The 12,605-nt window shown below is 41.9% G+C and overlaps 1 protein-coding gene across 3 annotated transcripts in view; it reads right to left on the bottom strand.

Annotated features, from left to right (window-relative positions):
• Positions 1-4,505: 4,505 nt before the first annotated feature.
• The window catches only part of TMEM44 (transmembrane protein 44), a 61,242-nt gene continuing 53,142 nt past the window's right edge, over positions 4,506-12,605 (bottom strand). For all 3 annotated transcript variants that reach the window (XM_044290299.1, XM_044290300.1, XM_044290301.1), the window contains one exon: positions 4,506-5,631. In XM_044290299.1, coding sequence (XP_044146234.1) covers positions 5,422-5,631 — 210 coding nt within the window. In that variant the 3' untranslated portion in view covers positions 4,506-5,421. The remainder of the gene's footprint in view (positions 5,632-12,605) is intronic.

Below are 12,605 nucleotides of genomic sequence, written 5' to 3'. Positions count from 1 at the left end.
TTATTTATGCCGTCTGCATTCATATATATGGACTGATCACCACGAACCCTGTACATATATGGATAGACATTTCCTGTGAAGGAGACATTGAGCGGTGCCATTTTAGCATTTTTTACTTTTGGAATAGTCTGTGAGGGAACCACAGGGGGTTATTATATTGAATGGTGGGACACTGGGGGTCATTATACTGAAAGGGGGCCACTGGGGGGTCATTATACTGTGTTCGGGACCGTCACACAGTGTAATCCCCCCCCATGGTCCCCTAACATATCTACCATTGCTGAAGTGCAGGAAAGCCATAGCTCATCTCCCTATAAACTTCATTGCAACCTGAAATCTCCAGATCTGGATGTGATATAGACCATGCACTGTCCAGCAGAGGGTTTCTCAGGGTCACAGTCCAGTCCAGCAGGGTGGATCAGACTCCATGCAGAGTGTCTGGTGGAATCCAGCACCTACTTGCTGCTCTTATAGTTCCAGAGCATGGGGAAGCACAGCTCCTCTCCTCCTGCTCTACACGAACAGAGCGCCGAACACTTAGATTATCCTCCCCCTGATAGCATTGGGTGTGGTTACATAGCATAACCACACTTCTATGCAAATATTCAACACACCACCCCCCTCTCTTCTACTATCAAACACTCTTCCTTTGAGCGGTATGGGGAATGCACAAGCCACAGAGAGCACATAACACATACCACAGCCCTTCAGGAATGTGGAAAAGACGCTGAAATCCGGGACTGTCCCGCTGGATCCTGGATGGTTAGGAGGTGTGTACATAGGGTCCATTGTTGCTAACTCAAATGTTGAGAATTGTTTTTGGAAAAAATTATTTCATATCAGAAAATTAGATCTTAAAAGAGATCCGTGATCTTAAAAATGTATCTGTGTTGCTCAATGGAAGTCCAGAAATATATCTGCCCCAAGATCAATACTTTAGCTCAGATGGCTGTAGTACTGATTACTTCTAGAAATGTTCCCAGAAAGATTGCTTGTCCTGTGTCACTGAACATGTATGGCTAGTTTAAATTACTTTAGACTTAACAACCAGTGCAGACGACAATGGAAGGGGGGCACCTGGAGCTCCCTACACTGCCATTCACTTTCACAGGACGCAGATCTAAACCAGTGTACGGCCTGCAAAAAAAGCGATGCAGGGCTGTATATTCCATGAGGGACAGCAGATAGTGGCCAATGGCTCTTGTCATGCCTTCAGCAAGTTTATTGTTAATTTATGCATAACTTTCATACATAGTTAATATGTTTTCTGTATAATTCTCAGTGGATTGTGTAACAGCACCATCTAGTGGCCATTTTACATACAATTGCAGTTATTTCACACTACAAGTTTTGTCTACCTCAGCCTTCTCATCTTAGTGACATCATCATCCCTGCACATAGCAGCCATTTTCTTCATTCACAGTCATCAGTGCAAGAGGATAGCACATTGTTTGGAAGCCTCTTGAGATATCCTCTACATCTAAGCTCACGGTAGCATCGCTGGTATGTCCCATAGCCACATTACAGCCCGTTTTGCATCTGTTTTTATATGTATTTTGCATACCCTTTTCCTCTCCTTAATAGCAGATTATAGTTAGCAGCTAGGGACCATGCTTGTTATGCAGATAGGTAGCATGCTCTGCTTAGGTATGCATCTGTGTTTGTATATGCATTACTATATATCAGACCCCATTAGTAAGCACGTTGTTTTTTTCTGTTCCCCAGTTTTACCACTGATTTACATCCTTGCAATAAAGATAAAAGTTGGACGTTACACCGTTGTTAATTCATTGCCTGGATAAGGTTTAGCTGTCTGTCAAGCAATGACTCCCCCCCCCCCCCCCAAAAAAAAAACCATAATATATAATACTTTAACAGACATATTAGTTTATTGGTGTATTTTCAGCCTCCATTACATTTGACAGACCATGTGACCCTGATGAGACTCACTGGATCCCACAGCATCTGCTGTTTGGACAGGAAGTCAGTTTCTCTATTCATTCCTATGAGATGGACATCAAGGCTACTATAGGAATCAAGAAACTGACATCCTGTCTAGTTGGCAAATGCTGTGGGCGCCAGAAACTGTAATTGAGGGCCACATGGTCTAACTGCAAAAAGTAAAAGTTAGGCTACATACACGCGACCGTATGTGTCCGCAGAAAAAAATAAAATAAACGTATGATGTCGTATGGCATCCGTTTTTATTTTTGCGGATCCATTGTATATGCGTACCTTTGTCCGCAAAACTGACAAAAATAGGATAAGCTCAATTTTTTTTGCGGAATGGAACGGACGCGGGAAACAAACAGTTAACTATCCGCATTTTTTAACAGCTCCATAGAAATTAATGAGTCCGCATCCTATCTAACAAAACGGAACGGACACGGAAACTGAATACATTTGTGTGCATGTAGCCTAAGGCTGAGTTCACACTTCAATTATTTTCATCAGCCTACAATGAGATAAGGTATAATGGAAAGCTTTGAACTAGTGTTGATCGAGCACTGTAGTGCTCAGGCCGAACACATCGGGGTGTTTGGGTGCTCGACCCAGCACCTGAGTATAATGGAAGTTAATGGGAGAACCCGAGCATTAAACCAGGTACCCCCTGCTCTGAAGAGGGGAGAGTGCCTGGTTCATAGGAAAATTTCAGAAATTGATGGAAACACCACTGAAATGACTCTGGAACAGCATGGGGAGGATGTCTAGATGCATCTTGTACCCGCAGGTCGCTCTGCTGGGAACGATGTTGTAGATTTTAGATGAAAAAGTGTTAGGAAACATTCTTTCCTGTATATTTAATTGTATATAAAGTGCTGCCAAAAATTACAAGGAAGAGGCACTCCAATACAACCTGTATATCACATAAAGGAGGGCCTCATTCACATTGTAGTACAATTGTTCAGGTAGTGGGACTCCTACACTCATAAAGCCTATGCACTAAGTGAAAGGGCTGCCAAACATTACAAGGAACTGGCACTCCAATACACCCTTTATTACACATAAAGGAGGGAATCATACACATCCTTGAAAAATTATGATTGATGGCATGCAGGTGACCCTCAAACATTTGGAGCAAGTGCCTGCTGATCTGACCATTTAAAACATTATGGGTGACGGCCTGCTGCTTTGGCGACTCTAGATAACCTGGGGACGATCGCACGTTCCCGTGATGGCGACGATCCATTCGGATGTCTGGTTTATTAACTTTCAATGTTATTTTCAGCCCAAACCATGTAGACCATGGGAAATGGGGGAATCATGGTTCGATTCTGGAGAGGGAGCCCGAGAAACAGCTACGGCTACCACATCCAAGCAAGGCAACATGCGCACAAATTACCTATTAGGTGAGGGCCTGAAAGTGAGCTGACCCTGTAAAACATATGCGAGGGCATGCAAGTGAGCGGACCCTCTAAAAAAAAATTAAATGCGAGGGCCTTCAGGTGAGCTGACCCTGTAAAAGATTTAAGTGCGAGCCTGCTGGTGAGCTGACCCAGTAAAAGATTGTAGGTGAAGGCCTGCTGGTGAGCTGACCCTCTAAAAAATTATATGCAAGGGCCTAAAGGCAAGCTGACCCTGTAAAAGATTGTAAGTAAGGGCCTGCATGTGAGCTGACCCTGTAAAACAGTATATGCGAAGGGCATATATTATATGTGACGAATAAGCATGTTGATATGATGGAAAAGGAGGAGAAAAGGAAGATTCAACCATATACCATTGTTTGTGGTGGAAGGGGTGTATGGGAATACAGTGTATTCAGTACATTATAAACAACACATTTAAAGTGCCTTTATGTTCAGCCGCTTTCCTCTGGTGGAGTCGAGAAGTCATGGTCAATCCAGGCCTTGTTCATTTTTATAAGAGTCAACCTGTCAGCATTTTCAGTTGAGAAACTGCCCAATAATCTTAGAAAAACCTCTGGAAGAGCACGACATTGTGAATGGATTAATGGAATTTATTTACCAAAAAAATTAAACATATACAGCCTTATTCTACATAATTAAATAACTAATCTTTATTTCATGATGGAATAACCTTTGGATGGTAATCTATTTTTGTCAAAATGCATTTTATATAAAAAAAAAAAATCTTAAATTTTTAAAAAATCATAGATTTTTTTATCCACCCTGTATGAAACTTTTTTTGTAGAAAAATTAAATTGAATTACACTATCCGTCCCTTCCTATGCTCAGCTCTTCCTGACTTCGAATGGACCGAACACGCGTCATTGGGTGCTATATAGCACCCGATGACTTGTTCCGGACAGCCAATCACTGTAATGCCACTAGCCAACATGGCTACTGGCATTACAGTGAGGGCAGTACTTACCTGCACGTTTATTGGCTGCTTAGCAGCCTCGAAACGTGCGGGAAGGAGACTAGCATTCCGCTCGAGCACATGCAGTTTTCGGCCGAGTACCGCAATGCTCAAGCCGAACTGGTATTCGGCCGAGCATGTCGCTCAACACTACTCTGCACCTGTTCTGTGGTTTTGACCAGCACCTAGTTTTGGCTCACATTAACTGATGGAAATAACTGACCAAATAACTGAAGTGTAAACTCAGCCCAAGAGGTTGAAAATACAATAAAAACTTTATATAAATGTTTATTAAATAAATTATATACCAGCAGATTTGGCAGAACTGTACAACCACTAAAATGTTTATAAGGCCAAAGGATTGGCTAGTTGTATTTCAACAATTTCCTTTTGTTCTCAGAGAAATAATGTTCCCAGGAAGATAGTTTATCCTTTGGCTGGCTTTACCTTGAAAATTATAATCGCTATATATCGAACAACCTTTATGAAAATATGGACTATGATGTTGTAATGTATATATTAGCTATAACAAGGGATCATTCATTTAACTGTAGTTCAACCTATTCTGGTCTAGTTTGTACGACCACATTTACAACAGAAGACAACAAACATCACGTAGACTGGGAAATCCAATGAGCGAATCAAACTTCATTTTTAAGTTATAGACTGAAGCAGGTGAAAACTGAATAAACTATCAAACTTTCAAAAAAAATACACAATTAAAAACTGAAATTTACAATTCAAAATTTGGTAAATTCGAATAGGTACAAAACATTAGAAATTTCACAAATTTACAAATTTGAAAAAAAGAAAAAAAAAGCATAGAAGAAAGTATCGTGTGAGAAAGTACATTGTGGGATATGACAAAGCTCCTGATAGAGGCAGCACCCAATGTGCAACACTTTGATCAGAGCAGCTCCTATACTAAAGTGCTAGATATTGCTGCCCCAAAAAAATCCACTAATCCACTGTACATGTACATCCCAGAAGTTGTACTTTGTGTAGTAAGTCTACACAATTATTTTACAGGTCATTGATTGACTGAAGGAATGGAGTCAAAACATTATTTTTCCGATGCAAAAATCAACAATTTTCTTTTCTTCACCTCTGTTCTATTTTCGCCAGGTCTGCAGATTGTGTATTCTTATAGCCGGTAGTGGACTCAAGGCTTTTGAAACTTGGCCAGATGGTGGATGGGAACTTTTGTTCAGAACTGATGTTGACGGCTTTCAAGACAGAGCTGTCATTTGCCTGGATAGTTGGGAAGTCGGAGTCCTTATTCCAGTTCTGCTGCAAATCTTCAAAGTCCCACTAAAAATAAAGCAGTAATTGAAACACAATTAAAAGGGTATTTTTGGCTTTGCATACTATAGTACGGTACTAACACATGATTTTTATATAAACAAATAAGACATACATTTCCTCTTTTACATCCTTGTGTGTATGTTTCACTTTCATCTAAGCTCCCATTACTCCCACAAGAAAAATTCTGCATGTTCATTGCTTCTGTGGAATTGAAGGGGATATTCTGTGGGAAAGCCTTCCCTAATTTCCTTTAAAGGGATCTAATCCAGTTTTTGGCAGAGTAAATTATTCCTTACTATGTTTTTTTTATTATATAGTAACTACAGTGACTGATATGCTGAACAGTAGAGATAGGCAAAGTTTTAAAAAATTCGATTCAGACGCTCCATCAAATTTTTTCAAGAAATTTACTTAGTTCCAAATTAATTAGTCATGAAGCTCATTAAATCAGCTACATGCTGGCCTGCAGGGAGAGTATCTCGGTGTACTATACATCACTGTGCATTGCAGCAACATGCATAGCTAGTCCTTTCTGGGTCCATTCACACGTCCGCAAGTGTTTTGCGGATCCACAAAACACGGACACCGGCAATGTGCATTCCGCAATTTACGGACCACACATCGCCGGCACTATAATAGAAAATGCCTACTCTTGTCCGCAATTGCGGACAAGAATAGGACATGTTCGAACGAAAGCACGGATGCGGAAGTGCGGATCCGCAAATGCGGATAGCACATTCCGGCCCTATTGAAAATGAATGGGTCTGCACCCGCTCCGCAAAATTGCGGAACGGATGCGGACCCATTTTGCGGACGTGTGAATGGACCCTACGGTCGTGCATATCATCATGCAGTCCACCAACAGTCCTAGCTAACCCCTAGCTAAACAAAAAGAAAAACACGATCGCTGGATGACACTGGCAGCTTTGGCCTGTTGCTGCGGCTGCTGCTACCACCTGCCCTTCTTCTGCTGATACTTCTGCCGCCTCCAGCAACATTTTTGCCACTGCCACTTACTTTGGAGGGCCCTGGCAACTGTCTGTTGGACATACTGTATTGTAACACTAACTGTATATGTAAAATAAATTATTGAATGTCAATGTGGACATCCCACTAACAGTAAAAGTAGACAGGTTATTCACCCCAATTTGAGAATCAAGGCCTAATAGAATTGCGCATCTAGTAAACAAGGAGGACACTGTTTAATTCGATAGCTCTGTGCCCTACACGAGGATTGATGCAAACTGTGCTGTCTCCTATAGATCTCTTCAGCTTCAGATTACAAATTAAATTGATAAAATGTCAGCCTGTGTGTTTATTACAGGTTCAAATCTATATGGTCTGTTAACTGTTATGCATCTCCTTGAGTTTCCACCGAGTATTTATTACCCCTGGGGAAAGACATAACACAGGCTATTTAGACAGTACAAGTCTGAGACCATACAAATTGATGGTCTCAGTTATTATGGCCATAATCTAATTAGCGATGGACGGTCTGCCGATTGGTTTTCCATTGCTAATCTACTTAAAGTGTAAACTCTACTACTCCTTTTGAGAAAACATTTGCAGAAAGAAAATATTAGAAAGTTTTGACCAAGTTTATTTACAAAAGTTCTGTCACAGAGACCTCTTTAAGGCTAGGTCTAAACGACGACATTTGTCGTGCAACATTTTGTTGCACCAATGTCGTGCAACAATTTTTATATTGATAGTCTATGGTGTTGCGCTGCAACATGCTACAACTGTGGCGCGACAGTCGCAAAAAAACCATTCAAGATGGATTTTTCTGTGACTGTCGTGTCGCAGTGCGACACCTTAGACTACCATTTAAGGACGGATCCGGCATTTCGGTATTTTGAACATCCGGCACCAATACATTCCTATGGGGAAAAATGCCGGATACGGCATTCAGGCAAGTCTTCAGTTTTTTTCGCCGGAGATAAAAATTACTGAACTGAAGACATCCTGATGCATCCTGAACAGATTGCTCTCCATTCAGAATGCATGGGGATAAAACTGATCAGTTCTTTTCTGGTATAGAGCCCCTGTGACGGAACTCTAATTCGGTATTGATGGCCTATCCTCAGGATGGGTCATCAATATCAGATTGGCAGGGCTCTGACTCCCGAGACCCCCACGATCAGCTGTTCAAAAAGGCCTTGGACTCCGAGAGTGCTGCAGTCTCTTCCTAGGCCAGTGACATTACCATACATTAGTCATGTGGCCTAGGCACAGCGCAATCCCATCCAAGTGAATAGGGCTGAGTTGCAATACCAACTATACAGTATACAGCCACTATACAGTGGTATAATGCTGTCCTCAGTAAGCTGTAAATAGGCCTCAGCATTCACTGGTGCTCCAGTGAGTGCAGCGGCCTCTTCAAACAGCTCATCAGTGGAGGTCCCTAACCCGAACCCCCACCAAACTGGTATTGATGACCTATCCTTTAAAAGGTACACCTCAGGTGAAGGCCTCAAGAAGTCCAACAATTTTGCAGCTACTGACCAACCATCTATGCACTTGGGAGTGTGCCAACTCTTGTCCGAAGGCTGATGTCAGAGGGGAAAAATAAATAAATAAATAAAAAAGAATTAAGTATATTTGATTTCAACTTGCCAGATCCTTTGTTCTCCCCAGGATAAGCCATCACCAGAGAAATCTCCCCAATTAGCACACATACAGTACATGCTTGGCTGAGCCGCATGCATGTGTATGGGAGGAACCAACAGCTATCTAAAGTATATAAACAACTTTGGACATAGCGATTACACTAAAGGCGGATTTACACTGTCAAACTAAGCAGGCAAATTATTGGGAAGGAAGGATTCCTTCCTGATAATTACCCGCTTATCAGTGGAGGAGCTGGATTTGCAAGCAACAATCTCCACCACTGGTTGGGCACGAGCAGTGGCTACTGCTACCACTCTTCCTCATACAGATTCATTGTTTCTGGGCAGCAGAACATTGTACACACAGCATGATCTGCTGCCCAGAAACAATGATTTAACGTGCTGCATCATTTCACCCGATCTTTAGCACTTTTACACGGCCAGATTATCAGGAATTTAATACTAATGTTTGTTCCCAATAATTGGGTGTGCAAATTCACATCAACAGACAAGACACATATCTAAGACAACAGACTAGTTACTCCAACGTGACATTTCAGAAGAGCAGTATGTATATAAGTATACCATATCTTAGTCACGTAAAATCCCAGTCCTGCATGAAGCCCTGTAAAATTACACTTGAAAAACACATGATGCTAAAATATATTAAAAATAATCCTATTCCATTGATGGGGCTATGTGTGCCTAGGAACAGTTACTGTTGTCCTTTGATGACATATCACAAGATTTTTCCATCAGGAGTCTGGCATCTTGTTTTATAAGTATACAATTAAACTGAGAATAAAAGTCATCATCATGTCCATTAAATTTGGAAGTATAAAAACACAAGTCTTCATTCTAACAAATTAGCAGATAAGGCGAACTAGGAATTATTTTGGCCAGAAGCCACAACTTCTTATGTAAAGGGTCCACACACATTTCTACAAGAACATGACCAAACTATGGAAATGATCTTTTGCACACAAAGTACATGCTTCAAGTGAGAACAACAACAACAAAAAAATTGCAAATCTACAGCGATATGATGTTTGATAGCTAAACGTCTGACCACTTAGGGCCCCGACTATCCTGTGACTGGTGAGGTCTATGTCCTCTACTATCTTTAAGCGAGACAACGATAGAGGGGAAGAACAGAAATCAACATGTGAGGTAGCTTTTCTATGGGAGATATGGAAACAGTCAAGTAGACCTATACTTGAACTTTTATATAAAGGACATTGGGGAGAGTTAGTAAAAACGGGATTATGCATGAATGTCTGAACTTGCCCTGCTCTATCGCGAGATGCGCCACTGCTATTAAGATGTGCAAGCTTCTAAATAATTGTAGTGCATGTCGGGTCAGCCATGTATTAGAACTGAAATTTATTCCAGCCTGGAGCTGGAGTAGATTTCTGGTGTAATGTTCGCCTCCTCCTGTTCACAGCCCGACCACATTATTTTTTTATTTGAGAGCAGTATTAATTTCATAGCACTTTACATCTAACAGGGGGTATACATGCACAATGAGCATGAACTTATTAACAGACTGGTACAGATGAGGAGAGGACCCTGCCTACGAGGGCTTAAAATATACCAGGGAAGGGTGGAAGGAGACAGTATGTGAGGGTAAAGGCAGCTCATCTGGCTGTGAGGTGGCAGCAGGGTTGTAGGCTTTCTTGAAGAGGTAGGTTTTCAGATTGCTTTTGAAAGTTTGGATGTTTGCAGGAATACTCTGATGTGCTGGGGTAGTGAGTTCCACTTTTAGGAAAAGTGGCAAGGGTGTCAGACAACTAAAAGGTTGCACATTTTGTAGCAAACTGGCACCTTCCACAAAATTTCAAAATTTTCTATGTCAGAAAACTGGCATAGATTCATAATAAGTCTCCCTCACTGATTGTTAACAGGAATGGACAATGCTGCAATTATCCGAACAGCCACTATGAAAAAAAAAAAAAAAAAAAAAAAAAAAAAAAGATGAACCTTCATCTCCCTTCAACATTATTTCTCAGATTCTTTCATCCAACTGTATCCACCATACGCCATGCACTCAAAAGCACTACAGATACTGGCTGATCTATGCCTCATATACACAACCATATTTTCTTTCAGCATCTGATCCACATTTTTTGCAGACTGGATGAGGACCTGCTCATTTTAACGGCGCCGCGAAAAATGTGGACAGCACACTGAGTGCGCCCTCACGGATCTAATATTGATGGCCTACCCTGAAGATAGCTTGAGGGTCCTTGTCCAGTACTCTAGCTTGTATACGGCTTTCGATGGCCTACAGAGTTGAATGGAGTGGCAGCACTCATGCATGAACACTGCTCTACTGGAAAGAACACGGGGCCCCCATTCTCATCAGTGGGGAGCCCCAGTGGTCACACTCCTGCTGACTACACTTACCCCCTATTCATAGAATATAGGCTAAGTGTCTGTAATGGGACAACCCATATGCAGTACATTTTATGGTGTGCAAGCACCATAGATGCACAATAATACTACTGTAGTTGTGTATGTATTCTCTGCACTGTGAGAGGGATAGCTTTCTTTCGGGGGATCATCCTCACAGATACAGCTTCAGGACACCAGGTTTAAGGTTCAAACTGTGCATTTATTGTGGCACACCAGCAAAAGCAGAACAAACAAAAACAATAAACACTCGCCCGTCCAGGCTCTAACAAAGTCACCGTTCACACACATGCGAACCCATGCGGCTTTCCCAGCCAATGTCCCACAGCCTCCTGGCTGTACAGAGCACAGTACACCCACTGTCTCCAGTCCAGTGTCTCTTCTGGGGGATTGGGGCTCAGTAGTCCACCTGACTATGGCCCTGCGACCCTCCCAGGCGCCGCTGCGTCCCACAACTCCAGACTATTTCCCAGCCTCATGGTCCACGGGTAACCCCCCCCACCCCTTACTGACACCCTGGGAGGTGCTTTATGCCAGCCCGAGTACCTCCAGCTGGTCTCACCTGTGGTGGAATAGGGGTGTGAACTGCACTATCCAACCCTTCCTTGCCTCTCACCTGTGTGAGACTTGTCACTGTCTCACAACTGCTATGTAAAAATATAAAATGACACCTCCATCCCTATACTTACTTCATTTAAAATCAGCTGTGTAACACCCCAGAATTGTGTTACTAAACTTTTACCCTACTACAATCTCCTTAGAGCATTAACTTTGTCATCTGATGTAATTTTACATTATATCCTCACAACTGTGCATTATAAACCATGTTAAATCTATATTGCTATAATTTCCATGCTCACCAGCAGGTGGCAGCAATGTGTTAGCAAGGACTTAGGTTCAGTTTAGTATTTCTAAGCTGGAATAGCTCATTACAGTTTAGCTCCCCCTCTGTGAGCGAGTGGGCTATGCCCACATCCTGCCTCATGGGTGGAGAAGGAAGTTAGAGTCAGTGTGCCAGCCACCCCTGCTGGGGAAGGTTGTGTGTTAGTCTTCAGGAGTCCCCCTGCATAGGGAACCAAGCCAGGATCTTGTCTTGGCTGAGACATTGATCACCATCCCCAGCCTGAGCCCTGCAGCCTTGTCTGGATGAAGCAAGCAGACAAAACGCCAGAATTCCAGGAAGAAAGCATACCCTGTGAAGAGAACTGTGAGTAAAGTCCAGAGACCCAGGAGACGCCATATTCCTCCTCAGCTAGTCAGTCCCCAAACAGCAAAAGATAGAGAGTGCAGAAGCCAAATTCCTGTCACAGTATTGAGCTAACAAGCAGACGTCTTTTCCTGCAAGCTCCAGGTTGATATAGCAGAAGATAAATTCCTGCCAACCATTGCCAATACCTGCTGGGACCCAAGACCAAAGCTGCATCTTGCTTGGATGAAAGTTACAATCAGTAAAGAAAAGTTTGAACTTCACCTACACCTGACCCAGCCATTGCATAATTTGGCGTCAGAGTGCATACCCCGGTCCAGCTTATTGCAGTTGCAGTGATCTCAGGCACAAGAGAATGTAAGCAGGAATCCTCATAGCCAGAATATACTCTTTAAATGTTGATGTATAATGCAGGGAATAGATGCTTATATATACACTCACTAAAACTACAACTATACAGTGATTTTCTGTAACCCAGTCTATGAGTACGTACAAGAAAAAAAATAAAAGAAACAGCGACCTCTAGTGGTGCACATGTGTATGTTTATGCATGTACATGTATTTAAAAAAAAAATATATTAATATCAATATATGAATTGTATTATAAAATGTGATACACTTAAAGTATGGACACCATTGATCTCTTTCATTGCATCAATCATGTAAAACATTTTAAAACATTTTTTTGGCTTGAATGTATTAAATAAATGGCAAGCTGCAGAATGCTATTCTATGCTAAGTCAGGAGAGGAG

The sequence above is a fragment of the Bufo gargarizans genome, chromosome 4, assembly GCF_014858855.1.
Source record: "Bufo gargarizans isolate SCDJY-AF-19 chromosome 4, ASM1485885v1, whole genome shotgun sequence".
Taxonomy (NCBI): domain Eukaryota; kingdom Metazoa; phylum Chordata; class Amphibia; order Anura; family Bufonidae; genus Bufo; species Bufo gargarizans.
The sequence above is the reverse complement of the archived record's forward strand: the minus strand, read 5'-3'. Positions and strand labels throughout refer to the sequence as shown.